General features: G+C 42.3%; 1 protein-coding gene across 1 annotated transcript in view; it reads right to left on the bottom strand.

Annotated features, from left to right (window-relative positions):
• Nucleotides 1-5,485: 5,485 nt before the first annotated feature.
• Nucleotides 5,486-27,302, bottom strand: part of IQCJ (IQ motif containing J) — an 80,720-nt gene continuing 58,903 nt past the window's right edge. The window contains exons 2-5 of the mRNA XM_074371954.1: nucleotides 24,229-24,293; nucleotides 19,223-19,303; nucleotides 8,046-8,180; nucleotides 5,486-5,819 (exon numbers count right to left, since the gene is read on the bottom strand). Of these exons, the coding sequence (XP_074228055.1) occupies nucleotides 5,486-5,819; nucleotides 8,046-8,180; nucleotides 19,223-19,303; nucleotides 24,229-24,293 (615 nt within the window). The remainder of the gene's footprint in view (nucleotides 5,820-8,045; nucleotides 8,181-19,222; nucleotides 19,304-24,228; nucleotides 24,294-27,302) is intronic.

The following is a 27,302-nucleotide window of genomic DNA, read 5'->3' on the forward strand; positions in this document are numbered from 1 at the left end:
TAATACATAGAAGTGAAAAATCAGAAAAAATATTTATCACCTGGAGGATCATGTAAGTTTCTTAAATAAAATTGATTTTTTTTTTTACAATTTCCTTAACTCGGTGTTTTCTATACTTTAGCCATAATGAGGATTACTTGAGATATTTTTTAAAAATACAGAATCCCAGGCCTCTTCCCAGATATTCTGATTTAAAAGATCTACTGTGGTTCTAAAATCTGTATTTTTTTTTAAAAAGCTGCCCAAGTGATGCTTATTTAGAAAAAACTGCAATAATTAATATATTACAAAGTATATAATCATATAAAAATCAAAATAAGTTTAAAATATTTATGATAGCTATAATGAAAGCCCAAAAACTGTTGCTACATGAAATGTCCAATGTTGAGGGCTCCCTTCTTCCCAACTCTTCAGATTTCCATTAGGAAGCACTTTCTGAAATACTCCCAGTCTCTGATTTCCACCCTTTAATCCAGTCCATGAAGGTGGAAGGAGTTACCCTAAGTGAGGAATTAGGAAAAGGAACTAGGCATCCCAGGCTCATTCTCCCTCCAGTTTTAATGGGATCCACCTCTCTGCAAGATCCATTGGGCAAGGCCAGCAGTATTCGGTGCTTCTCATGATTGGTAAGTCCCTAAATCCAAAGTTCACTAGTAGAAAGCCCAATGGCCACAAGTCCAATTTACACCCTCAAATACAGCTTTGACAGGAAATAAGGCTGAGATTTTGATATCCCTCTGCCTAAATCTTCTGCCTTTCAAAATAAGTTTCCAAATCAAGAACAGAAAAGGAGTTATTTATTGACTCCCTAAAACACCATCTTGCAACACTGTTACGTTGTTGACTAGACAACCCTACTAGCCAGTTAATGTAACAAGTTTTATATGTAAACTCCATCAGCCAGTTAATATAACAAGTTTTATATGTGAACTAACTTAGTAAAATTTGCTTAATACAGCTGTAAATAGAGACCTATAAAAAGGAGATGTCATGTGTAAAAATTTCATTGGAAGTTTTCAAAATGCAATGTTCAAATCATATTAATTTTATTACTGAGCCACTTAGAGACTCCAGCTCTTGGGACCTTTCTTCAACAACTAACGCTAAAATAGCTAGCACTTCCCAAAGTGTTCTATGCATTAGTAAGGAGTCCAATAAGATGTGATTCTTAATGAGTCTCATGGTCAAAGAAGTCTGGGAAACAAGAAAACAGTGACCCCCGACTCCGGCAAATTCAAAATGTGCGTTATCTTAGTAAGGCTCTAAGAAGTTCTATAGTAAACAGACCGGTTTATTTCACTCTTCCCCTAATTAGCATCAATACCCTATGAGACTAGTACTCTAGGGTCCACGTTTTGGGAAATTTTGCTCTAGGAGATGTCTCAGCAGCCAGATTTTTGTTAGTAATAACACCTAAACCTTTTATATGATTAATCAGTGAAATGTTATTGAGTATCCCCTCTAAGTTGCCAGTACATCTGTTACAAGAATTGCCAACCATGACCAGGGAATTATGAAAATTCTGTAAGGACAGAGGTTACATGTATTGGGGTGATCATTTTATCTCCAAAGGCCCAGCACCAAGTAGACGCTCAGATATTTGTTGAATGAGTGAAAGAATGATGTAGATCTAATCCATGGGTGTGAATAACTCCCCTTCCCTCCAAAGATGTGTTGTTTACAAAAAGAACGTCCTAAACAGGCTGAGGCCAATGAAATTTCCAGAAACAAAAGGAGTACAATAGTAGACCTCACGCCAGTTCCGCCACATCCAATTTCTTCTCAGATCCTAAAGCATCTTTCATACTCATCCAAAGAGTGAAATGCTGATTAGCTATGGTGAAACTGGATTTTGTAGGAGAGGGTGCACTCTGGGTCTAAACTAGGGATTCAGCGCTGTATCTCACCCAAGCTGCAGAATAAGGACAGGACCTCCGTGAGGACAAATGCTGAGACTGGACTCAAGGTAAACTGCAAAGAGAACAAATTCTTTCTCTGCTCTCCTTGTGCAGAGTGAGGTGCTTCATATCTAGATCTTTGCATCTGTGCTCATAGGTCAATGACTGCGACTGCTTAGGAGGATTTAGTATATTGCTGTGGATGAATGAGTCAGTTATCAAACAAGGAACTGTCAATGTTGCATATCATTCTGAACCCAGGAAATGTTCGATGTTAGCAGTCCTTAAAAAAAATTTTTTAATTCCCAAACTGAAACAACATGCTCATTTTTTAAACCTATCAAGAAAAATGTCCTCAAATCATTATGTTAAAAGGATGATTTGGGAAGAGGAATCTTTATGATCAATCAATGTTCAAAGATGTAAAAAGGAAAATGTTTGTGGTATACAGATATTTTTATACAATTCCATTTTATTCATTTAAACTGGTTATAATTATATGGCTATATAATATACGGTAATATATTATACAATTTCTAAAACTTTGTAACAGAAAACATTTGTTCTCTAAGACCGTGGTTAGAAGAAAAGAGAAATGTATTTACTTCTATGCAAACACCAAGAAGCTTTCTCTTTTGACATATGACTATTGGTATTCTCTGAACCAAAATCTGAGACAAATAGAATGATTAAAAAAAAAAAGTGCTATTTCGAGGTCTGAAAGGCTAGATGTTAGATAGAGCCTGGGTGCTGAAACATTAGAACTCACGGGACCTAAATTTGTAACAGCTGGGCATAATACTGTAACTTGTCCCTGACCTGGAAAATCTAGGTTATTAAATTATTAAGTAGCACAAAGCTTACATTCTCTATAATTTTGCAGCTCTCAAGAGAGTATTGGAAGGGGTCCCAGAAAATCCTTTTTCAGAGCCTGAATTTCCTCCCAACACAAGTGCAACTTTACAGGAAGACTTTCTCTCTTTAGTCACTAGATTTTTCCTGATATATTGGAGGTATTAAATCTCAAAAAAGGGCAATAAAACTTGAGGATGATTAAGCATTTTGAATACCGGTGCACCTGCCGTGTTTGGCAGGCAGGCACAGTACTTGGGAAGGTCTGGGTGCTGCTGGGTGCTGACTACCCAGATACTCTTGCTAAAAGCCAGGACCACTCAAGCCAGCCTAGAAATATGAGACTCTACGGCTTTGCTCCAGGACAACTGAGGTAACAGGGTCTTCAGGGGCCCAGATCACTGCTTGGGAATCTGCTCAAGATTTTTAAGAATTACAAAAACTGCTCAAGAATTACAAGGACTGTAATTCCTCCTGACCAGGAGTGAAGAAAGGACTTGTGGCCGGGGTTGTGCAGCTGCTGGAACGGTGCTTTCTGCACTCACTCGCCTGAGAGGTGAGGCCACGGATCCCTGTTCTCCCCGACACGCTGCAGAACCTCCCATTTATTCTTTCTCAGGTAGAAGTGAGAGGACAATCTAGGCTTTCTTTCACTCTGTATGTGGGTGTGGGCTCTTAGAAGAGGGCTACTCATTTAGAGGCAAAAGTATTTGCACCTGGCTTAAACTTTGGACCTTGAAAATTAGCTTTAAAAGGAAAGACAAACACTAAAATAAATGTTTAATTTATTACTCTTGTACAGCTCCAATCTCAGAACATGTGTATGTGCACATATATACTATGAATACATGTATATATGAATACAGGTATTCTAGGACACAATCTGATTCTCATGGATTCATTTGGTGAATTGGAAACAGGCTCTGTGCCTGCACCCCTCACCCCAGTGGGAACCTAGGTAAAAATTTCACCTCTGCTCTTCACAAGTCGCCCACAGTGTTTTAAACGCATGGAGTATTTTCAAGAGCAGATTCAGAACTGACGATTTATTGAGAGCCTTCAGGGTCCAGGCTCTGTGCTGTTTTACATATGGAGTGCCATTCAGTCTTCACCGCAATAACAATCCATCTCTGAGGTGGGTGTTGTTTCCAGTTTGCAGATGAAGAAGGGCCTCTCAAGTGATTTATAACTTGGACTCACAAAAACAGTGGCAGAGCTGCTATTTTACGTCAGGTCCTCTCACCAAGCCAGGGCCTCATTCCATGAGCCACGCTGCCCCCTACAGGCCAGATCACAATAGTGTGGGAACCAATGGGAGAAAGTGGGTGTGGCCAGGAAGGCAGGCCCAGGCAGACAGAATCAATTCAAACCAAACCGGGCTGAGAATGTTCCCAAACAATCCAAAGATTTTTCTGGATTTATCTGCATGGATATGCTAATTATTTGTAAAAAAGGTATTAACCTAGTAGTTTACAATGTCCTGGTCTGTAATTTCTTTCCATGATATGCTATTAGACAAGTTACAGATTTCTTGAAGCTGGGAACTAAAAGAGTAAGTATTTGGTCACATGAAATTGATTAATAAAAAATAAACAAAGCATTTTCCAGTGTTTCCCTCTGTGCAATAACTAATATTCTTATGGTTTTTTAAAAAGAGTTATTCTCAATTGGTTATATCTCAATTTGATACCAACAAGCACCATTTCCTAATAACAGTTGCTATTCAAAATTGCTATTTCCAAAACAAATTTTTCTGTTACCACATGATACACTGCGGTATAAGGGCACTTAATATGCAAATTGCTAACATAACTTAATATCATCTTCCCTCCTGTTGCTCTTTTATTTGGTACTGAGCAGCTGAGGTTTGAGGTTTTAATCAAAGAGCATTGAATGAGGCAGTTTATAAAATCAAATGAGTATTCTTTCATTCACTGTTTGTACCTACTAAATTGTAAAATAGTCTTAGAAAGGCACTAATGCACTGATTATCTCTTTCACAGCTTGACCACATCTAAATGCAGGCTTACTTTCAAGTGTTACGATACAGCAGAATAGTGAAGCCTGCAGGCTCCAGCCCAGTGAGTAACCCAGGGCAAGTCAGTTCTCTCTTTAAGTTTCATTTTCATCATCTGTAAAATGGAGATAATAACAGTACCTCTTTCATATGGTCACAGAGAGGATTAAATGAAATAATCCACGGAAAGCATTAGCGAAGTCCCCGCCACGTAACAAGTGCTCAGCTCCTATTAAGACGATGAATTTAAGAGCTCACACTGAAACACTGCTGTTGCTATTTATTTTAGAGAAATATTCTAAGGACTTTATTAACCACCATGCTTAGCCTAAAGAGAGCAGGAGCACGCAGAAGCATCATTCTCAGCTCAGCACAGGGCTCCTCCCCCACCTCCTCCCATCAGGTTGCTGGCTTCCCGTGCGTCGCGTGCCTGGGGCAGACAGCTAGCATAGGCAGTAATTGCAGTTATTATGCGCACAGGGTTCGTGAAGCAGCTGGCAAGGCCCATGGGTTAGGCAAGGGCAGACTGGCCTCCAACTGCGGCTGCATTAGAGGTTAGTAGAGGGTTAGTACTTGGGATGAGACAGGCAGCTGATCAGATGAGAGAAGACAGACCATGGTCTAGGCAGCAACAGTGATAGATGAAGCCCAGAGAAAGAGGGCTGAGGTTCAGCAAGCTGGAGGGGATCTAGTGGGAGCCAGAGGCCCAGAGAACCCCCTAGGGAGACACCATATTGAGAACATTTGACATGGACTGAAAGCTTTTAACCCTGAAGTTCCAAATGCACTCACTGATTATTAGAGAAAGCTCATCTCTTTGTGACAGGCTTAGCCAAGGGAGACCAGGGGTCTTCCTTATCCCCTCCACAAACTTGAGGTCTACTTCACAGAGGGGTAAAAGCAAGTCTTCTATCTGGGGTTCCTTGAGAATATACATGAACCCAGTGCATCTGGCAGGCTCGTCAAGGTGGAGTAGAGTCAGTTTCCTTTCACGGGGCTGCGACCAACAAAAGATGTAAGAATGGATCTTCATCAAAGAAGTCTCAGCGAACAGATAATCATGGGAGATTAAACTAACTTAGCTAGTTACCCCAACTCCAAACAGTTAGGCATAAAGTTTTAAACAATGATGGCCTGGGTATTTTACCTGCCTGACAAACAAAAGACTTGGGAATGCCCCAACATCTTATATTTTCATATTTTATTCTGTACATTTAGTGTCACACCCACTGACATCATCAATATCAAAGTTGTCCTTATAATCAATAACCTTATTAGAATTCTGAGCAGGGTCTGCTTTCTTTCTGAAGCTAATTCCAATAATGATTTTGGAAAGTCTGTTTTGATTCTCACTGTGTGTAGACAATCAAGAGTGAGCCAAACTTTCACACACGGAATAGAGTCGCCTTTGTCCCACAAGCACAGAGACAAGACACGACGATGCGGTGGTGGAACAGGTACCACCCCCAATTCAGTTGGACGGACACACCTTATGGGAAACCAAATTGCCAGGGACACTTGAGGGAGGAAATCTCCTTACCTAAGAAACATTGGGGGACCTGGAGGCTCAGCTTAATTAAATAAGGTAAAACTATTAGCAAAGCTGAGCAAAACTATACATAAACATGAGGACCCACAAGGGGGAACTATGTGCATTTACACAGAAACACTTGAGGTGTCAGAATCCAAGTGGTGTGGCAGCATAAATATAAAGCAAAGATAGATTCATCCTGAATTCCAATAAGCCAAAAGGTTAACCACCCAAAGCAACACTGAAGCCATTAGACATCCCAGGACGGTTGACGTGGTCCACAATGGGAACTGTGAGAAGACACAAAAGCAGGAAGGAAACCCAAATCTTTCACTCACTGGCAGAGTGATTTGATATTCAGTTTCCATTATTCAAATTGAGTCTTCAAAGCCATTTAATTCGCACCTTGTATTGGCATTCACAGCGAAGGCAACCCAAACACACCATTTTCACATTCTTTTCCACTCACAAGTCATGAGTTAAATACACTTGACTAAACAAACGCAGACATTTTCCAAACTGGTTCATGAGCGTCCTCTAGTGACAGTGAGGCCACTTAAGACAATTCATTCCCCCACAAAACTGTCTTTGACAAGTGCAGATTCACTAAAGTATTCAATTTCTGCTGTCAGCTAAAAATAGATCTTCTGCCACAATTATTTGCACAGCCATAACCTTAACTTACTGCCCTCTCCTTAGAATCCGTAGCTAGATGAAGCCATTTCCTAAAGACTAGGCAACGCTATCATCTGAAAACATTTCAAAACAACCTTTGCTTGATCCCAACATGAATATGTTATTTCGGCTGTTGGGAAGCCTTTTCACCACTGAACAAACATGATTACAAAGTATTCAAGGAAGATTTTTTTGGAAATAATATACCTGTGTAGTTACTTCATTTCCTAACTTCTTTCAGTACTGCAGTGACTATGGTAAGTAATCCCAGGGGCTAAATCCACACAACTCTGCAGTACAATTGCCTCATCATTTATTTCCCATCACAGTTGCTGCGTATTGTTTTTCAAATAAAGGCTTTCAACAGGTTCTTTCATCATTCAGCCTTATACTCGAGTTCTTAAACTGGTGGCCCCCAGGACAACTGCGGTCCATGGGCATGGTCTATTTACATTTAAATTTTTCTTACTGGTTGCCAACATTTAAAAATCTGGATTTCTGGCATTATCTGAAGAAAGAAAATGACCTTTGGCAACATTTTTTCTGCTTTACCACCTGGCAACATACTTCCAGGAGGCAAGGTGGGCTGCCTCTTTAGACGACGCCTTCATTCAGTGAGCCAGTCACAACTCAGCTAGCATCAGTCACATAGATTACTTACCTGGTCTTGTAGGCATCTGAGATGCAACCCCTGAATTTGTAACCCCTTTCAATTCTTCCTATGAAAGTTCTCTTTAAAATCCTTGTAACCAAGCTAATCTTCTATCCTATTTGCACCTCAAAATGCTACCAACGACACAGACTAAAAGAAGCATACTCTATAAAGAAAGGCAGAAAGATATTCTCAGTAATAGAAGAATGCCAACACACAAATGAGTAGTTTAGGTTGATTTCAAACACAATCAATTCCCTCAGATTTGATAAAGTTCACTTTGTGTTTTTGAATTGTGTCTTGGTTTTGAGAGGACAAAACCCTCACCATGGGTTCACATATAGCAAACAAGCACCTGCAGATCCATCACAAACCACCTGCTCACATCCCAAGGTCATGAAAAGGAAACGGGCACTCACGGGTGTGCTGCTGTCTGAGAAGGTGTTCATGCTGACGGAGCTGCTCAGCTTGTCTGAGGTCACGGAGGGCGGGGACGGGCTCCTCTTCTCCAGGGGCTCCTGTCGCTGCAGGTACTCGCGCCATGCTCGCTGGATGCTGCCAAAAAAAACAAAACAAAACAAAAAACAGGGAACAGTGCATCCACTGTCATTCCCTGGTCATAGACTCAGAAAAGCACAAGGAGTCTGGGAAGCTGGATTTGGGGACAGGGAAACTGTAACACATAGAATGTGACACGGGAAATCGGAAGACTTGGACTTTCTATTTCATTAATGTGACTTTCATAGACTTGCCCAAGCTAAATCAGTCTACAAGAGTCAACTTAGTCAGAAAGAGTCATCAAAGTGAAACTAGTTTGCACCCAGGAATGTACGTACTTTGATTCATGAGACACAAAATCTTTCCATTTCTCATCCTTTTTTCAAGTGAGAATAATAAACAGGCTGATGTACAACTTATTCATTCACTCAATACATCACTGTTGGGGGACCATCCTGTGCCAAGGTCAGCCCTTGGCAATGCAGCTCTATGGGAGCCATTCACACAGACTTCAAGGGCGTCCCATGATGTCTGATAGCGCAGTCTACATGGTCAAGTGCAGGGGTCCTGCTCTGGGGACAAGACAGGCAAGAGCCCTGTGGTCACAAATTTTACACCCTGTGGAAGGAAACTGGGGTAATGTATGATAAATAAACAAAGAAGTGGATGGAGAAGACAAAATATTTGGAAGTGTTACGTGCTATTCAGAACTTTAAAGTAACCCACGATGAGGTGGCTGCTTGAGACTTCATCCAAGGAAGTTTTTTATTTCCTGTGATTAGTACCCCCCAAAAAAGCCATGTTCTGATTTGGATACAGAAACCCCTTCTTTGTGAAAGCCAAGTGACTTTTTTTTCCATTTGGACTGGCTTCTAATCTTTGAGATTAACATCTAGATTTTCACATGTGATCAGGGAACACACTCCCTTTTCTCCTGGGGGTTAGCTGGAAATGAAAACCGATTGTCAGGATTCAGCCTTTGAAAATAGTTTTAAATGACTGCACTGATTCCATCACTCTCTCCTCGACTCCTGGAAGCCTCTAATCTTCTATAATTCTTCCACATACAACCAAAGTCACTAAAGATGTTTCTGTGTAAATGAACTGATTTATTTTCATTTGGCTAGAATGGTTCAAAGACCATCAATTCTCAGCGGTCAGAGGATATAAAGAATACATAAATGCTATCACATTCTTGAATTTGTATATATTTCCTAATTCATCAAGGCGCTGTGAGTTATAATGCTCAAGGAAAAGTCCAGAAGCTGCAGTGAAATAATACCTTGGTGATGTCAGAGGCCAATTTCCCTGAATCTATGACACTGAAGCTTCTGGGGCCCTTACTTAGAGGCCAAGAGCTTCCAGACTCTTCGAGGAGCTCCTCTGGTGGCTTGTATAAAATTGCAAAAGGATGTATTTTTTAGGTTTTTCTTTAAGGGCTCTCCAAATTATATGCACACTGCAGGCCCCATTAAAGCAGGACCTGACCTTGCTTTGGGTCATATGTGGTCACTGTTTTCTTATGCAATGTCTACTCAAAACGCATCCATATTTATTTATTTTCCTTGGATTTAAAGATTTTAAACAGAACCTCAGAGAAGGTCCTGTAAGATTATGGGCCTGAGTTTGGTAATCCTGTTGTTTCCTCTGGGATCCATTTTATTAAGAAAGTATCAAACTTTTGGAGGCTGATTTCCATGTCATCTGAAGTGCCTGAAGTACCGGGCATCTCCCAGAGCCCTGCTGACAAGTCCCGGCAACTTGAGGGCACCTAAAGCCTGCAAACCTGCCCATCAAGGGCTTAGAAACATGTGACGTTTTAAATGTGATTTTAAAAACAGAAAATACTGACAACATATGGAATATGCACAAGATTACAGGACGAGGTATTTCTCCCCCCAACGCCACCTTTTTGAATCTCCTTGATTATTCAGAAAACATGAAAAGCATAGCCCCCATTTGAGATGTTACATTTTAGCTTGTTGAACACCAGGGGGCAGCATGACACCTTTAAAAAACAAAAGGATGAGCAAGTGAAAGCTTGCAAAGCCTTTAAAGCATCACCTTCCCCTTCTAGTTCTATGGGATCTTTACAGTGACATGTCAGTTTCCTTAAGTCAGAGATTAAGAAGACAATATCCTTTTCTTCCAAGTGAATGGATATCCTCTACTTTTGTTAACTGACAAGAAAATGTGAAAATATTAAATACCTTTAAAATGTGTATTAAAGCCATCTATAAGCCATTCACTTCCCTAAAGTCATTTTAATTTTTGAATAGTTATCTCACTATCCTTGCCTACACATATGAAAACAGTTTTACTTAGTTGAAAGTATATTACATTGTATTTTATTCTTTTTTTTTTAATTTAAGGGTTAAAAATGAGAGGACAGTCACGTCATATTAGGCTATTACTCTAAATTGCTACACTGTTTTCCTTAAACAGTGGAGCTGTGCTATTATTTATGACTCTCTGAATCGTAGAAAAGTGTTTATATCATATACTTACTCCCCTTTAACTACACTGATGTGACGTTCACAGATTAAATGATTCTAATATTAGCTCTCAGAATACCATCTCCACATACTATTTACTGTATGACAGAATTAAAATGTAGAAGCACCTCATCCCTCAATCAAAGGGAATCACGTGTCATCTTTTCACCCCAGCTTTACTGCAATTCCTACTCACAAGGCACCTTCACGGACGCAGGGTAAACCCTAAACACCAACAACCTTGACATTTTCACTTCTGAAACCGAGCAATGGCATCAATATAATTCTTTAAAAGCTGGTTGCAGTAAGAAGGCACATTGTGTGTGTTCCTATATTTTGAATTATAAATACGGTATTGAGGTTTATTTCAAAAGAAATGATATAAAATACTTTTCTTGATTTCTTTGCCAGGTCAATTCCAATTTATCTTCTCTCATCTCAGGGATGGCATACTCGCCTGCCTCTGCCCTTTCTAGAAGCCCTTGTCAGTTTTATGGTGCAGGTGGCTCCCTCCTGCATTCGCAGCTACTTGGGGACTCAGCCTGTGCAGTTCTGGCTGTCAGCAGACGTCCTTACACAGAGGAGCAGAAGGGAGAGCTCTCTGAGGGCTGGGATGCTTAGAGGAGGCTTGAGGGAGTCCAGGTACTTTAATTAGCTTTCAAGGATGGATGGGGTTTAGATTGCTAGGGAGGAAGAGGGAAGACCTTTGGGCAAAGGCATGAAAGTGAGGGTACCAGGCAGGATGAGGCTGTGGAGACAGGAGAAGAATCCCGATGTCGCCTGGGGCCCGGGTGGGGGAAGACTGGGCAGTACCTGCCCCTGTGAGGGGGAACCCCATCCTGGCACAACTGATGGGTGCCAGACCTTTCAGCTTTTCAAGAGTAGTCAGACATCTGGATTGTTTGTGTGAAAGTTCCTAATTCTTAAATGTTACTAAATAATTTTTTAAATTTCAAAATACATTATTTCCCAAGTAAGCTGAATTTGAGGATGGGAAAAAGAGGATGCCATCAAAGAAGACACAAGTCTGAGTATGTTGGGAAACAATAGCTAATTACATGTAGCTCCTTCTGTCTGTCTTCTCCCACTCAGTCCTGCCCACAAGTGGTCTGAGGGAAGGCACTGGTATTGTCACAGTGGTAGGCTTTGCCTGGCCAACATTAATTACTCCTTCTTTTGGTTCCAGTGCCCATTTTCCCTTGGGGACCCACCAACCCTCAACCCAGGAGCTTTGGATGGAGCAGATCCTACCCCTCCACTGTAGACAGCAGTCCGTGTGCTGGGGCTGACCAACCAGCAGGCAGTGATTGGTTCATGGATGCACACTTGGCTCAAGCCAGGCCAATGAGAAGCTACTGAGAAAGCAGCCCCCTCCTGCACCTGGAGACCTCCAATTGGTAGGTTGTAAGCCTGGACTGTTCGTGGTCACTTTGCCACAATGCTGGGAGAGAAAGAAGCAATAATGCAGAGAGCAGAGCTTACAGAAGACAAGAGACAGAGATGCCTTATGACCTTGTCTGAAGCACATTAGCCCCTGGGGGTTTCTGTTGGGTGATCTAATATCATCTCTTTTTATATGTAAGTTAGTTTGAGTTGAATTTCTGTTACTTGCAATAAAGAGTCCTGGCCAAGTTTGGTGGAACAATATGGGAACTGACCTACCCAACCCTTGGACCAGATTCCCTGTCTCCCCTATTACACTGCACTCCTTCCTCATGGTTTGGCAAATGGGAGAGATGGAGAAGGGAGCAAGATGGTGGGTTTGGCTTGAGTGATAAGTAGAACCCCTATTTGTTTAAGCCTCTGTTAGTTACATTTTCTACAAGCAACTAAAAGGTACCCTAACAGATTTGTCATGTTTGTATGATTTGGTGTCGGCTGCAACCCTGGATCTTCATACAGACCTTCCCAAATGCCAGGAAAGGGCCACTGCACGCAACAGACGGGTTTTCCATAGCAGTTGCCCGTATCTCTAGCCCGCCATCCCAGACTGAAGTTTCTGCTCAGTTTGTAACTCCTGACCTCAGCTCCCTACTCTGACTGTTGGTACGTCTTAAGCATCTTAGAGTCATGCTCTTCTGGATCTTTCTACCAGTTTCTTCACCAACATCTATGACCACCCTAACTGTCAGCAACCCCCGACTCCTTCACAGATGGGAATTTGGGCCACTGGGGTCTTGGCTCTTTTCTTTAGGAAGACTGAGAAGGCACTTCAGAAATGAGGCTCACAGAGGCAACTGAGTCTATGAAAGAGATCAGTAGCTCCGGGAGGTAATAACCACTCAAAAAGAAGAGTATCTGATTAGCCCGGTCCAGACACCTCTTTTCCAATGAGTCCTCTTCCTCCACTAGACTGTGAAGCCCTGGAAGGCAATGACCATGTGTGCCCATCATCTCTCTACCATTCTAGGAATATGGTAAGTAGGTGACCAACAATATATTCTCCTTAGATTATGTCCCAGAAATAGCTCAATAAATGCTCGAAGAAGAACAGGTTTTACCTCACAAGGAGGTGTGGTTAGACACAAGTATGTTTACTGTATTCTTCAGCTCTGTGACTTCTCCTTGGTGCCTTCTTATATTTTCCATCTCTTTGTTGAAGTTCTCACTGTGTTCACCCATTCTTCTGAACTCAGTGAGCATATTTATGACCTCTTATTTTGAACTTTTTGTCAGATAATTTGTTTATCTCCATTTCATGAAGGTTTTATCCTGTTCTTTCATTGGGAGCATATTCCTCTGTCCCTTCATTTTGCTTGATTCTCTGTGTTGGTTTCTATGTATTAGATGAAGCAGCCATCCCTCCTCAGCTTGAAGGGTTGGCCTTGGGTAGGAGGCGAAACTTATCATTCAACCTTGCCCCAGCTCTTGGTTGTCCCTCAAATCTCTGAGTATCCAAGTAACCTATTCTACTTTTAATAACTCCCAGTAGGTAAGGGTGTGCGAAGACCAGTCAGTGCCACAAAGGGGGGGATCTTCAGCAGCACCTAGATTTAGGCTGAATGGAAGCCAGACACTCAGGCAGCAGCTTTTAAAAAACACAATAGATACTGTCTTGTGGGACCACAAGCATAAGCCCTGCTGGCCTCCACAGCCAGGAGGAGATTGAGGGGGGTCTGCTGGGGGGGAGCCACAATAACCAGCGCACCGGACACGTATAAAAGGTCCTCTCCAAGAGATGCTGATGCTCTGCAGCGTGGCAGAGGGAGAGCTTGAAGACAGTGCCCACCTTCCAAGGTCTCAGGAAAGGTTTACAGTTGGCCCTTAGAAGCATTTAATTAGAAGCCTGACCCTTTCACAGAAAGACTGAGCTTCTGAGCTCCTGGTGTGTTGCTTCTTGCTGTGCCCTGGGAGTGGTAGCTGTTTAAGAACTGTTTCTCCAAAACAACAACACCACCTCTTTCTCCATTAGTTACAGTCCTATAGGACCCACAAGTGTAAGCCCTGAACCAGGCCACCCAGAGCCAGGCAGCGTAGAAGTGTCTCCTGGCAGCAGCCGCAAAAATCAGGGCATCATGCAAGGGTACATGCTCCTTTCTGGAAGATACCAGCAATCCGGAGTGAAGCAGAGGAAAAGCTCCAAGACTGCACGCACCGGCCTCTGTTCCCTGCTTTGCCAAATCAGAAGCTTGACCCTCAGGCCAAAGCTCCCGGACAAGGAAATAGGCTTCTTTCTCAGGAATACCAGGGGGTGTGCTTCAGTCTGCTATCTGTGCAGTGGTCTGGAGGCTATAGTCCCATGGGACCCAGGAATGACACTCCCCTGGACTCCAGAGCCAGGCAATCAAGAGACATCCCCTGGGTGGCAGCTGCAAAGGCCAGGGCAGCAGAGATAAGAACTGCGGCACCAGATGTGTGCAGAGCCTCCCCTGCAGGAGACACAGGTGCTGTGAAGCACAGCAGAGGGAGAGCGCGGAGACAGCACCCACCAGCCGGAGCCAGACAGAGAGTGGGACGATGGCGCCCACCAGCCCCAGGCCTGGAGGGTATGCCAGCAGGCCCCTGCCCCTCAGACCAACGCTTCAAAATCAGCAAATGAGTTTCTTTCACATAAAGTCTGGGCACTCTTTAAAGGGTTGCTTCTGCACTGGGCCCTGGAGTGGGTGAGTCTGCGTGTGGGCCCTTTAAAGGATGATCTTCAGTTCGCCACAGCCTCTAGGATCTCCTTGAGCCCCGCTGGTCTTCAAAGCCAGGGGTCTGGGGGCTCGTCTCTCGGGTACCAGCCTTGAAAGTTGGTGTGCTCAATGTGGGGTATAAACCTTTTGCTTCTCAGAGGAAAGCTCTGGGTTTGGAGTTCCCTCGGGATGGTGGGCTGTCACCCCGGGGGTGGGGCTTATGGAGAGACTGTGTCTCAGCTTTTCCGATGCACTTTGATGTGGTTTCCCTCTTGTTTGCCCAATGTGAAGGGGTCACTCCACCAGTGTTTTGGGTTTTTTTTAATATATGGAATTGTAGCTGTAGATTCAATGCATCCGTGGGAGAAAACGGTACAGGGTCTTCCTACATCCCTATCTTAAACCAGGACTTCCCCAAAACTAAATGTGTTTAGAGTGATATGGATTCTTGTTCAGTTTTACTTCTCATTAGCTGTGGCCTTGGGCAAAATACTAAACTTACCGGCCTACATTTTGCTTATGCACAAAATGGGAATAACAATAACTTCTTTGTAACTCTTGCAGAGTCAAGATAAAGTATTTAAGTCACTTAGCCCCAAACTTGACAAATAGAGGTCTGAGATAAATTATTATAATTACTTAAGGAAATCATGGAAATCATATACATTGATATGATACACTGGATTCCTAAGGATCTTTACAGACAATATTTTAGTAGCCCAATTTGACACAAAATATATTTCGAAAAGGTACAATTGCATGGAAAAGACACACTAGACTAAATGTGTTCCTTGGATTTTCTCACTGAAAGCTCACTACAATCCTTTAAGACATGATTAGTGTTCTCATTTTATAGAGAAGTGTAACTGAGGCCCAGAGAGGTAAGCAGTGCTTGCAAGGTCACACAGCTGGTAAGGAGCAGAGCTGGGATTTGAACCTAGGGTGCTCTAACTCCAAAGTCTGTGCTCTCAATCCCACTTCTCTCATATCTTTTTAATTAAACTTTTGACTACAGTTGACAGGTATTACTCTCAAACAAATGCAATTTAACAAGGCTTCATTGAAAACGAGCTTTGCAATTCTCTTGGGAATTGTCTTCCTTCTCAATAGTGTGTCTGTCTGTCTCTGTCTCTCCCTTATAGAATCTAAATGTTATTTGATCACTAAGTAAAATATGTTAATAAAAAATAAGGAGAGGAATTGAACATATTTAATGAGCAGACTTTTAAAAGATGATTCATATCCAAAAGATCGCTACGTTGTTCCATCACAAAATATACATACTGTTAAAACATAAAGAGAGGGATTGCACAGAGTCAATGAGCAACTTTTAAATGACGGTTTGTATTCGAAAGATGCGCTTTAGATCTCGCGGCAACAGGCAAGGGGTGACCCCAGCATGAAGGGCAGAGGTTTGGTGGGATTTGGAGGGTCTGTTTCCTTCCTTTGCAGTCCGGCCTCGGTGCTAAAGCCTGCACCCCTTTGATGTGTGTGCGCACTCCCAGCCTCGGCCCTTAAGCACACTCCCATCTTCAGTCTAAGGGTCGCGACGACAGCCTCCGTTGTGGTGCTTTCACTATTACTTTTGCTTGCACCAAATTTTCTGACAGAAGAGGCTTGCTTTTGTTTGATCTTCAGGAAACTTGCCTTTCACCTCCCCAAAGTGACTTTTTATTAATAGCTGTGCAATCTTGATTGTTTTCACCCCTTTGATGCAGTTCTTTGATCCTCCAAGTCTAAAACTCAAAATAACCTCTTAACGGTGGCTTTCGTGAGCCAGGGAATGCACCCTTCCCGACATGTCCTCTCGATTCCACCCTTCAACACACATGTTCTTTCCCTGTAGACCTCTGCTTCTTTCCACTGATTCCTTGCATGGCCACACACAGGTTTAGGCTTTCTTATCAAAATATTTCCTGTTTATGTTGTCCTGAGTGTGAGGGAACAACCGAGACCCTTTCCTGCCCCATCTGACCCCGACCAGGTTCGCACTAGCAGCAGGGTCACAGTGGAGGCGCCCACACCTGAGAAGAGTTCTCATCTTACCTCATCTTTGACATTCAGAGACTGACCTGCCAAGGTGCACCCCCCTTGGGGCTTGCAGGAGCTGGACTGTCCAGAAAACCTTCATTGGAACCTGCTGCTCTCCCCACATCAGGGTGGCGATTGGAGAGTTTCCAGGAAAGCAGATGTTGTGGTGTCATAACTCTCACTTCTCCCTACCCCGCCTTCTACCTGGTAAAGGTACGTGTTCAGCTGGTTCCCACTAATAGAAGACAAAAGACTCTACGAGAAAGCCTGTGAAGTTTGACAGTGACTCCAGAATGTGGGACAAGGCCCATCTTTCATACCCAGTGCTCCGCAGGCCTAAGGAAGGTTCCCTGGGAAGCAGGGATGGGGGTATGCTGAGATCCTCCCTGTTGAGGATGCCAAGGTCGGCCTGGGGGAGACAGCCCCAGCAAAGCAATGGATACATTGAGGGGTGCAGCCCACACCACTGGTGGGGGCTCAGGGGAGACCCAGTGACCCTTCCCACAGAGTCCCACTCCTTAGGTCTGTTTTTAAGGAAAGAACTGCCTGGCGGTGCAAGAGCTCACCATCAACAGGAAACCTGGGGCAGCTTCGGTGTTCAGCACTCAGAGGGTGGGAGAGGTGAGTGACAGCAGGGGAGGAAGGGAGAGGGAAGGGAGGGGAGCTGGGGAGGGTGGAAAGAGGAGATGAGGGGGAAGGCGGGGAGCTAGCTGCACAGCTGTAGGAAAGGTCTAATGGGTGGAGAGGAGATGTTCGGCCTGTCATGAGATTTAAGAATTTAATAACCAGATTAGACAAGAGTCACTGAACTGGACTAAATTCTCCAATGGGACTCAAATTCCATTATTGGACAAGATTAAGTTTTCTCTCCCTCATCCCCCTCTGGTGAGTGGAAATGGGGTTCAGAGTTATTAGGAGTGAGAAAACCATTCTGTTTGCACCTCACTGGGCTGAGACTCCCCCATCAAACCAGCTACACATAAAATCTCTGAGCTGGCTGGGCTCTCGGGCACAGAGAGTTTTCCTTTGCTTGCTCCTCCTCCTGGCACCTGTCGCTCTGCCCCTACAGCTTGGAGATGATGAAGACTAAAAAAGACCAGGGAGGGTTCTTAACTTCGTTTCAGCATTCAAATTAAACACTCCAATTTTTCACACAACCAACTTTCCTTTCCAGCGCTTTTTCAGTTAAGAGGATGTTATCTTAATGAGAAAATTCCTAGGATAAGGCAACCTATGTTTGGAAACCAACATCTTGTGTAGTAAGGCTGACACACTGCTTATATAAAGTGATTTGCGGGCCTGATTCATTATTCATTTAACTAAGTACGACGCAGAGTGACCTAGCAGGGGACCCAACTGGTTCAGAAGCCACGTTTGAATTTCACCTTGAGAGGTAGCACTATGTGCTCGCTCAGAGACAAGCTTTTTACTGATAACCAAGGTTAACGTAGACTTACAGGGGTGTGTATTAATGTTTGCTTTTATCCACCAGGATACTGTGTATCTGTGTCATGTCTGTTGCAATTCCTAAATCCAGCAACGGCTTGTCGTACACCTCCAGGTGCCTTTCTTCAAGGGGACTTCTTTTCTAAAAGATTCCTCTTTGGGCTTTTTGCACATGATCAGTGACCCTGGCCAAGCTGTCACGTTTAAATTCTCCAGATACGTGCTTCTCAGAGTGTTAAGCTCTGTGTGTGTGTGTGTGTGTTTAAGAGAGCGGGAGGAAGAGATTATACACACCCTCACTGGCAATACTTACATGCACCCCTGAAGGAAATATGAATGGGAAAGGATCACAGAGAACAAGCACAGTTTAAGAGTACATCTACAGTGATTACGTTAGGCCCCTTCCCTACTTGGTAATGGTTTTAGAAGGTCGTTATTTTGTTCTAGAATACCACATCACCTGTTTCACCTTGGGTCTTACTAGTTTCACTTTTATTAATATTGAGGTGTATTTAGCAGTATTTTTGTGCAATAGTCATTGGTAGTGGAGGAAAAGGACTCTCATTTGGCCCTATTAAGAGAGAATAAGAAAGAAAAGGATAAGAAGTGAGGAAGAAAGGGAAGAGATATTTTCCCAAAACAACTGGGTAAGAGCTGGACTGGAAGCAGGAAGAAGGAACAGGGTTGAAAAGATGTGTGTGTGTGTGCGTGCGAGTGTGTGTAAAAGAAATAACCCAGTTGTTCCAAGGTGGAACTAACAAGTTACTAAGAAGAGAGACAGTGGAAATGCTAGTAGAAGCTGAAGAACGTTACTCGAAAAGGGAAAAACCAAGAAATGATGAAGCAAATGGCTTTGCTGCCGCTTAGAACAGGGAGGAAACAATGTATAACATATAAATGTGAAACAAATGAATGTGTAATTCTTGTATCCCTACATTCTAGAATAGTTCAGAGATTAAGAAAGCAAGAACTTTAAAACAAGTGCTTTAAAGTAAACTTTGAAATAACTTACATTTTCACCTTTGATTCCAAGGGCTGTAGATTGAGATGATATTTTTCAATATTATTCTCCACATCCGTGGCCAGCGGGTGACTACAAACAGAAATAATGCCTCAATATAGCTGAACCCATAAAGTTGACATCTACATCAATAATACTGCCAATTTAGATTTAATTGAAAAGGCAAATATATATTCAATTTTATTCACTTTAATTTATTAATAGGGTCCTAAAAGTTCCTATTGATGGGTGGTGGATAAATAACTGTACATAGAAAGAAAATGTTGTTTTGTTTTTTAACATCACTGTTCTTGATTTCTGCCACTCAGCTCAACATTCATCTAAGGCATGTAAGTCATTTACTTTAAGCAAAGAGGAAAGCGGACCGTTAGGCCGTTTCGGGGGAAAGTAAGTACAGTGTTACAAATCTCCTGGTATCGTCCAACTAGCGAGTAGTAGAAAGAACTTAATTCATTCCCTACAGTGCTACCACTAGTGAACCTTTCCTCCTTTCATTCTGTAAACTTTTTCAGAGCTCCCGCTATGAACAAAGCCTGAATCTGCCCTGGAGAAAGACAGATGATGATGAATATATGGTCACTGCTCCTATGAGTTTATGTAAGACAGTCACTGGATACTACAGTGGTCAAGGAAGGCTTCACAGAGCGGATGGCAGTTGTGCTGGGTTTTGAAGAATGGACAGGAATTAGACAAGTTGAGACGTAAAAGGTAATACATATGAGGAAGATATTAAAACAAAGGAGTAGAATCCAAAGAAAACAAAAACACTGATTCAAAAAGATACATGCACCCCAATGTTCATAATAGCATTATTTACAATAGCCAAGATATGGGAGCAACCTAAATGTCCACCAACTCTGATATTTTCAATTATAGTTCAGTTTTTTTAAGTGCTAGTGGTGACCCATCAAATCGATTTAAGAAACTATCAATGGATTGTGATCTACAGTTTGAAAAACACTGCTGCAGGGAAATAAAGCATTTGAAACAGGAAAATGTGATGAATGGGATGTCTAAGAATGGTTTGTGGTGGGAGTGAGCAAGAAGAATGAAGGAAATTATTTAGGTGGGTATTCAAATTGGCCAGGTAATGAGGACCAGTATTACAGTGATGGTAAAGAAAAGGAAAAGATAAGAAAAAAAACATGCCAAAGGCATCATTAGGATAATGACTGTATTCTCTCCTCCTGAGAAAGGAATAACCAAGTGATGAGGAAAACATGATAGATCATATGTATGTGCACATGGCCACTAGGTGGTGCCATCAGCCCAAGATAGCTTTGTGGTTGCCCAGATGGGATGCTGAGAGGCAAGGGAAAAAACCGTCTCATCTGGTCTGTGCTGTTGGTGTTCAGGGTCCATTATTAATTTAACCTCATTCCCTCATTTATAGATATAGTAAATGTCTCCTATGGGCTAGGAATAATGTAAAACATGGGGATACAATGGTGAAAACACTAAACGTGGTTCCTGTTCTTACGGTCCAAGAAGATGGATATTGAACAAGTAATTTTAAATGTGATGGATGTTATTAAAGGGGAAACACAGAGAGACCTAATCCAGTGTCGGTAGGCATGGAAAGTCTCATTTTTATAGTTCTGTAGTCTTGTAGGAACAACAGCCTTAGAAAAAGGATACTTTAAGTGCTGTAAGTTATACTCCTTAATAACAAATTAGCAAATTGGGCAACAGAGATACAAGTGAGGTGTTGTGGGCCCTGCTGATATATAGCAACCAAAGACAGGGCTCAAGTCATCACAAAGAGAAATTTTTTAATAATATTAACAAATTTATTAATTTGGGATTACAATGTATAAATTCTCAACAAACTATATACTACGAATATCTGTAGGTTTCAATTGGGTAGCTTTCGTTCACTCTATCCATAATTGCCTGTGGGTAATAAAGTGACGATGTCAGAAGAATGTGTGTCGGGTACCCAGCCTGACTCAGCATTTACCAAGCATAGCAGTCAGCCTAAGGTCTTACTGAAGTTAATGATGATTACCAAAAACAACAGAGTCATAAGCAGCCTCCTAATTAATGGCCTGACTAATTACTCTTCTCTGTATGGGCACATGCCAAGCTTCACAGAGAGAGAGAACACAAATGCACCAGAGTGGCCCAGTATATGGTCTCAAATAGAACGGAGTCGCAGCCTCCCCGCCCTTCCCACTGACTGTCTACCACAAAGCCCTGTTGAGCATTCAGAATAACTGTAATGTTCCAAGGGGGAATAACCGATCAACTGTTATGACACCACTATCACTTAACTTACGGTCATTTCAAGTAGCTGAGATGATTTACATCAGCACCTAAGTCAGCTACAGCTGTAATGAAATGCCTAATCTGCTCACTCAAAGCACACCAATTTTTCAATCAAATTTGACAGCTTTGAAGGACACAGGCCTGTCCTGAAGCAGACCAGGAAGACCTTCAGAACTCCAGGCAAGTGGGTAGGGTTGTCCCAACTGGCAGCCACTGCTAGGACAAAGCATGAAAGTCCTGTGTGTTTTGAGGGAAGACTTTAAATTCCATCCCTGGAATTCCTCAATCAGGACTGGGAAAAATAAGCACACAAAGCAGACTGGCCATTTCCAGAAGCTTTGTAGCTTTCTCAGGCTTCTAGATAATCAGAGGGAAAGAACAGAGGAAGGGGGAGGAGGCAGAAGTCCACACATAGACCATTAATCTTCACATATCTTCCTGTCAGCACAGAGCTGGGAAAGATACATGTTGGTGTTAGTGAGGGACTTAATATAGAATTGTGGTCAATTAGCAAGGGAAAAAAAAAAAAACTTCTACAGTTCACTTCCTATATTAAAATCAATAATAAAAAAACAGCATAGCCAGATTTAATAAATAAATGAGCTGAGCCGAATACCGCAGAGAAAGTGTGTCTTCAGACAATTAAGCTAAATGAGGTTACTGAACAACCAAAAAAAAAAAAAATCTAAAATGCATGTAGACCACTGGTTCTCAACCCCAGATCCTCATTAGAATCACATGAAGGAAGCTTTTAAGAAATACTGATTCTAGGACCTCACCCCCAGGGATTCATACTTGAGTTGTCTGGGGTTGGGGGAGCTTAGGCCAGCGCATTTTTATTAAACTCCCTGGTGATTGTAAGTGCAGTCAAGATGATGAACCACTGATCTAATGTCATTATCACACTAATCACCATAGAACACAAAACCTTCTTTCCAGTTTCAGCCAAAAGCCTTCAGGTATTATTGTTTACATATAACTAGCGATGGTGGTAGCGAGAGGGAGGAGGAATATCAAACTATTTTATTCTTATTTATTCATATTAATGAGAACCAGGTAAATTAAACAAGGGTAAATTAACAAGGGTAAATGAAAGCCACAGGTAAGCCAGAAACTTCATTTGATCAAATGAACCTGTTCTTCAAGTGCTAACATGGCAAACTCTTAGAATCACAGACATGGGATGAACTTGAGAGTCTGCCTGGTTCAAACAGCCCCCCAGGCGGGTAGGGAAGGAGCTCCATCGAAGGCACCACGCTATCATGCGAGCCTCGTTTCATGCGCTCAAGAAGACTGTCAAGCCAGGGTGGGAAAATAGGCTCAAGGTGGTTAAGTAATTTTTCTAGACTCAGAAAGCCAGGAAAAAGCAGAAAGAGGAATCAAATCCAGGGTCTTCCATTTTCAGGAATGCTTTCCGCAGCATCTCAGATGGCTGGTCATGTGCACTCCCCTTGGGTACTTCTGGTATCAGCTCACTCCTTAACAAAGAAGTCCACTCTGGTGGGCAGGCTGAATCTTTACAAAATTTACCATATTTTTTTCTCTGAGTCACAAAGCTGTTTCTCCATAAATCCTGCTCATTGATTCCTGTTCTGCTTGCTAGAGCAAGAAGAGCAATTTAGCCCCTCTTTACAGGAAAATTCCTTCAGATGTTTAAGAACAGCTGTTATGTTTCCTCTGAGATTGCTTTTCCCCAAGCTACACATCCTCAGCTCTTTGAAGCATAGTTTCGCATGATTCCAGAACTCTCACAATTTTAAATGACCTCCTCTGGTGCTCCTGGGGAGGTCAAAGTGCGTTTTAATGGGGCGCCCAGACCCAAGCATGGTGACACTCACAGGGACTTGCCAGTGGGACTGAGTGGTTGTGAGCAGGAGCTCTGGTGGCAGTGAACCTGAGCTTCATTCTCATCCTCCCCACTCTCAGCTGAGTGTAGTGAGACAAGTGCTGAAAGCTCTCTGAGCCTCTTTCCTCATCGGTTCAATGGAAACAATAATGCCTACGTCAAAAGGCCATGATCAGAATTCGATGGGGAAACATCTGTAAGCGTTCAGTAACTGCTAGAGTGCTTTGTACATACTCAATTCATGGTAGTTCATTTTTTCTATTTCTATCTTGACAACGTATGCCTATTAGTCAGAGTAATATTGTGGTAATATTTTTAAAAGCCACATAAAACTATGGTCTCGTGTTAATATCAGATAAAACCTGTAAGCATTTATCCACGATCTGAAATCAGAATACATCTTTCACATGCTCTAATTGTACAATTTTCTTAAAAACCTACATGGAAGACTTTACTTTTACCTTTGTTCAATTTCATCTCTATTTTTCTTGCTTTTAATTCCAGCTCAGTTTCGTTCCATTCTGCAGTGCTGTTTCAAATGTTCATTCCATTAGTCTTGGTGTTACCCTTGTGCTTTCTGCAAATTTTTTGACTTCCTTCTATACACCTCACTGATTTAAAGCCAAAGACAGGGCAGGGTTAGTTGCAAGCCCTCCGACATACCATCAGGGACATCTTCTGGCATCATATTACTCTGTTAATCAGTACAGCTTGTGTATTGTAGCTCAACTAGCCATACATCCATCTCAAATGAGCCACATTCCTGGCCAAAATGATATCATAAAATAAATTTACTTCTTTATTTCTGTCTTTGTCAAGTAGTTTTTTTTTTAATGTAAGCTTTTCAGCATCAACCTTAATTTCTGTTAGTATTTTTACTTACTTTTCAAGTAAATATTTTCCATCATTAACTTGTTTTAAAGGATTCTGCAATCTTTTCAGTTCTTCCTGTGAAAAAGAAAAGAAGTGTCTTACAAATTGATTGCATGTACTTATGGGTTATAATATTTTAGGACAACTGTTAACAAAATTGAGATAATCACCATTAAGAGTTCTGGGCTCTGCAATGGATAAGTGCTTAAACATACAATTTGATTCTTGATCAAATTAAAATACAATACTGCCACTCAAATTGTGTGATTTTTTTTCCCATCACTAAAGATAATGTTTCCTGTTATTCTTCCAGAGTAAGGATGTGTTTATGTGGATCTATCCACACTCTTCCAAATTTACTCTGTTAACAGCATTTTGTTTGCCGGTTGCTGCGTGACGGACGCTAAGGGACATGAGATGGGTTTGGCCATTTAGCAAACATCCTCTCTTGTCTCTTGGTAACTCTTTTGGTAACCTCATCCCCGAGCCCCAGTGCTCAGACACATACATACACACAAACGTGCACACACTCCTGCTCTGAATGTCGGGCTTCCACAGTCCCCGTAATCCCATTGCCTCAGCTTCAGAGACATGAAAGAAGTTGGCCCAGGTTCCTGGTGAGACTGCCTGTCCCCAGTCTTGTTAGTCACAGCAGGATTTAAGGAAGATCCACAGAAGTCTGGTCCTGGGGAGACCACCATTCCTTGAGGTCACCCCACTGGTCTCACATCAGAAACTGCTGAAATGTCATGAGGAAGCCCCAATTAGCACTAATCACTCATTCGCCCCTAAAAGACCATCAGGACTGGTCTCAGCATGCTTCTAACCCACCAGACATCCACGTCTCCTAGGCCATCCCTAGGTCAATCCCCATTCCCCATTTGTTCAACTTCATACCACACTGTACATCAGCACATCCCATCCTCCCTCCAGTGACATAAGCAATAAATTCAGGTCATATAAAAGGTCAGGTTTAAAGCTACTTTTACACAGAAAGGAAATAGGGTGGATAAGAATCCTTAGATATTCTTGAAAACAAGAAGTGGATTTTTAGGTCGTGAACTTGCTCTTTCTCTCCCCCTGCATTACGATTAGGAGAGAGACTGAGCCGTCTTCTCTTACACATGCGCGTGATGTGTTTTCTTCTCCTCTTTTTCCCTGGGCATCTGGGGGGCAAGAAAGCGCGGGCTTTTGCACTCCGTGCCAGCTACTCTATTTGCCTTGGTTCCTTCATTTGCAGGGAGCTGTGGGGAGGGGGCAGGAGGGCTTTGATGCAGTACTTTATTCAATCTAACTGTCTACATTCTAGGAAATCATATTAAACATAAGGTCAATGACTAACAAGAGCTTTCTGAACAGCTGCTCTGCTGACAATTTGGAGGATTGATTTCATCATTTGGTTACTTAAGCTAACTATACAAAAGCACTTCAATTCAACTGGCCTGGAAGTTCCAAACTGCATCCTGTTTTCTGGGAAATGGATAGGAATTTGGCTTGCTCAATGGATCTTCGCCCAGAGTTTCACTCTTTGAGAAAGTTTTAATTTGCCATTAAAAACATATACAAATTGGTCTTTCTCATCATTGGTTTCTTCCCTTACTCTTCATTGTTTCTGGTTTCATATCTAAATGTGCCATTTCCCTGCTAGAAACCAACGCAGCTGCCTGGTGCTTTCAGATGGATTCCAGGACCTCAGCCACAGCCTGATTGTCTCTCCAGATGAAACTTCACCCAATCCTGAACTCCCATGCTCTCTTACTGGACATTCGAGGACAGCTGTGTCCCCAACTCTGCTACCGGCCCACTCTCATTCTTCCTTCAGAGGCCCCCCACATTTCCCTCTTCCATGGAGCCTTTCCTAACTTAGCATGAGGGCCTGGTACCTCATCCTGCTTCCTAGTGATCCCTGTTTTAGCAATGCCCCTTACCCACCCAGGCCCACCACTGAGCTCCTTGAGGTCAGAGATGGTGACTCACTCACCTTGAGGTGCTTATTCCCCCAATGAAACATTTAGTTGGTACCTAATAAATATCTGTAGAATAAATGAATTGAATGCATTGATCTGACTGAGAGGAAAAGAAATCTTAGCAGCTCAATAGCCCCCAAATCCCAAGAAACTATATGTCCTCTGGTGACTTTTCTCTGTCTCTCCAGATACACTCACTCTCTCTTTTTTTTTACTCATTCTGTAGCTTTCTTTTTTATTTAACATTATATTTTTCCAGCTTTATTGAGGTGTAATTGACAATTATAAATTGTACATAATTAAGGTGTATATTTGACATTTGTACACCTTGTTAAATACTGCCACAATCAAGCTAATTAATACATCCATCATCTCACATATTTTTTTTTTTGGTTGGAATAAACTTATTTCATCTGTCTATAAACAAGGTGTGTAATAGTTACGGCATTCTTAAAATGCATATTACATCAGGTGAGTTAGACGGTATCCCAGATGTAACAAAAAACAGAAAAAGAAATGGACAAATTAGTAACAAGACTACCATTTTCTTTTCTTTTTTCTGTGTGTGAGTATGGTGAGAACACCTAAGATCTACCCTCTTAGCGCATTTCGGGTTCCCACTGCAGTACTGTTAAATAAGTACACTGTTGCACATTACATCTCCAGAATTTACTCATCTTGCATAACTGACACTTGGTCCCCCTTGACTTCCCATTTATACTCTTTGCTCATCTCCACTCTCTTCTGTGCTCCAGGGGACTCAAAATTAGACTTTATCAAGCAAACCTCTTAGTTTTGTGGCTCTGGATAGCGTTTGAGCAGTGGAAGGCACTGGCACGAGATCAGAGGGGAACAGAAGAGAGCAGCTGGAGGATTTATTCTGTTCCCCTCTCTTTCTAGAGCACAGGTTGGCGTCACTGAAGGCCACAGCTTCCGTGGGACGGCCTCTGCCACTTGGCCATTGTTGCCACATTCCCGTAACTGCTCCCTTTTCTCACCCCTCCCAGACATTTCTTTCCCACTGTTCCCTTCCCTCCTCTTTCGCTTCCAGTTTTTGCTAGCCCCAGATGCTCCACCATCCCCCGTGGTCCTCCCTACACCCTGCCCATATCCACAG

This window comes from Camelus bactrianus, chromosome 1, assembly GCF_048773025.1.
Source record: "Camelus bactrianus isolate YW-2024 breed Bactrian camel chromosome 1, ASM4877302v1, whole genome shotgun sequence".
Classification (NCBI taxonomy): Eukaryota; Metazoa; Chordata; class Mammalia; order Artiodactyla; family Camelidae; genus Camelus; species Camelus bactrianus.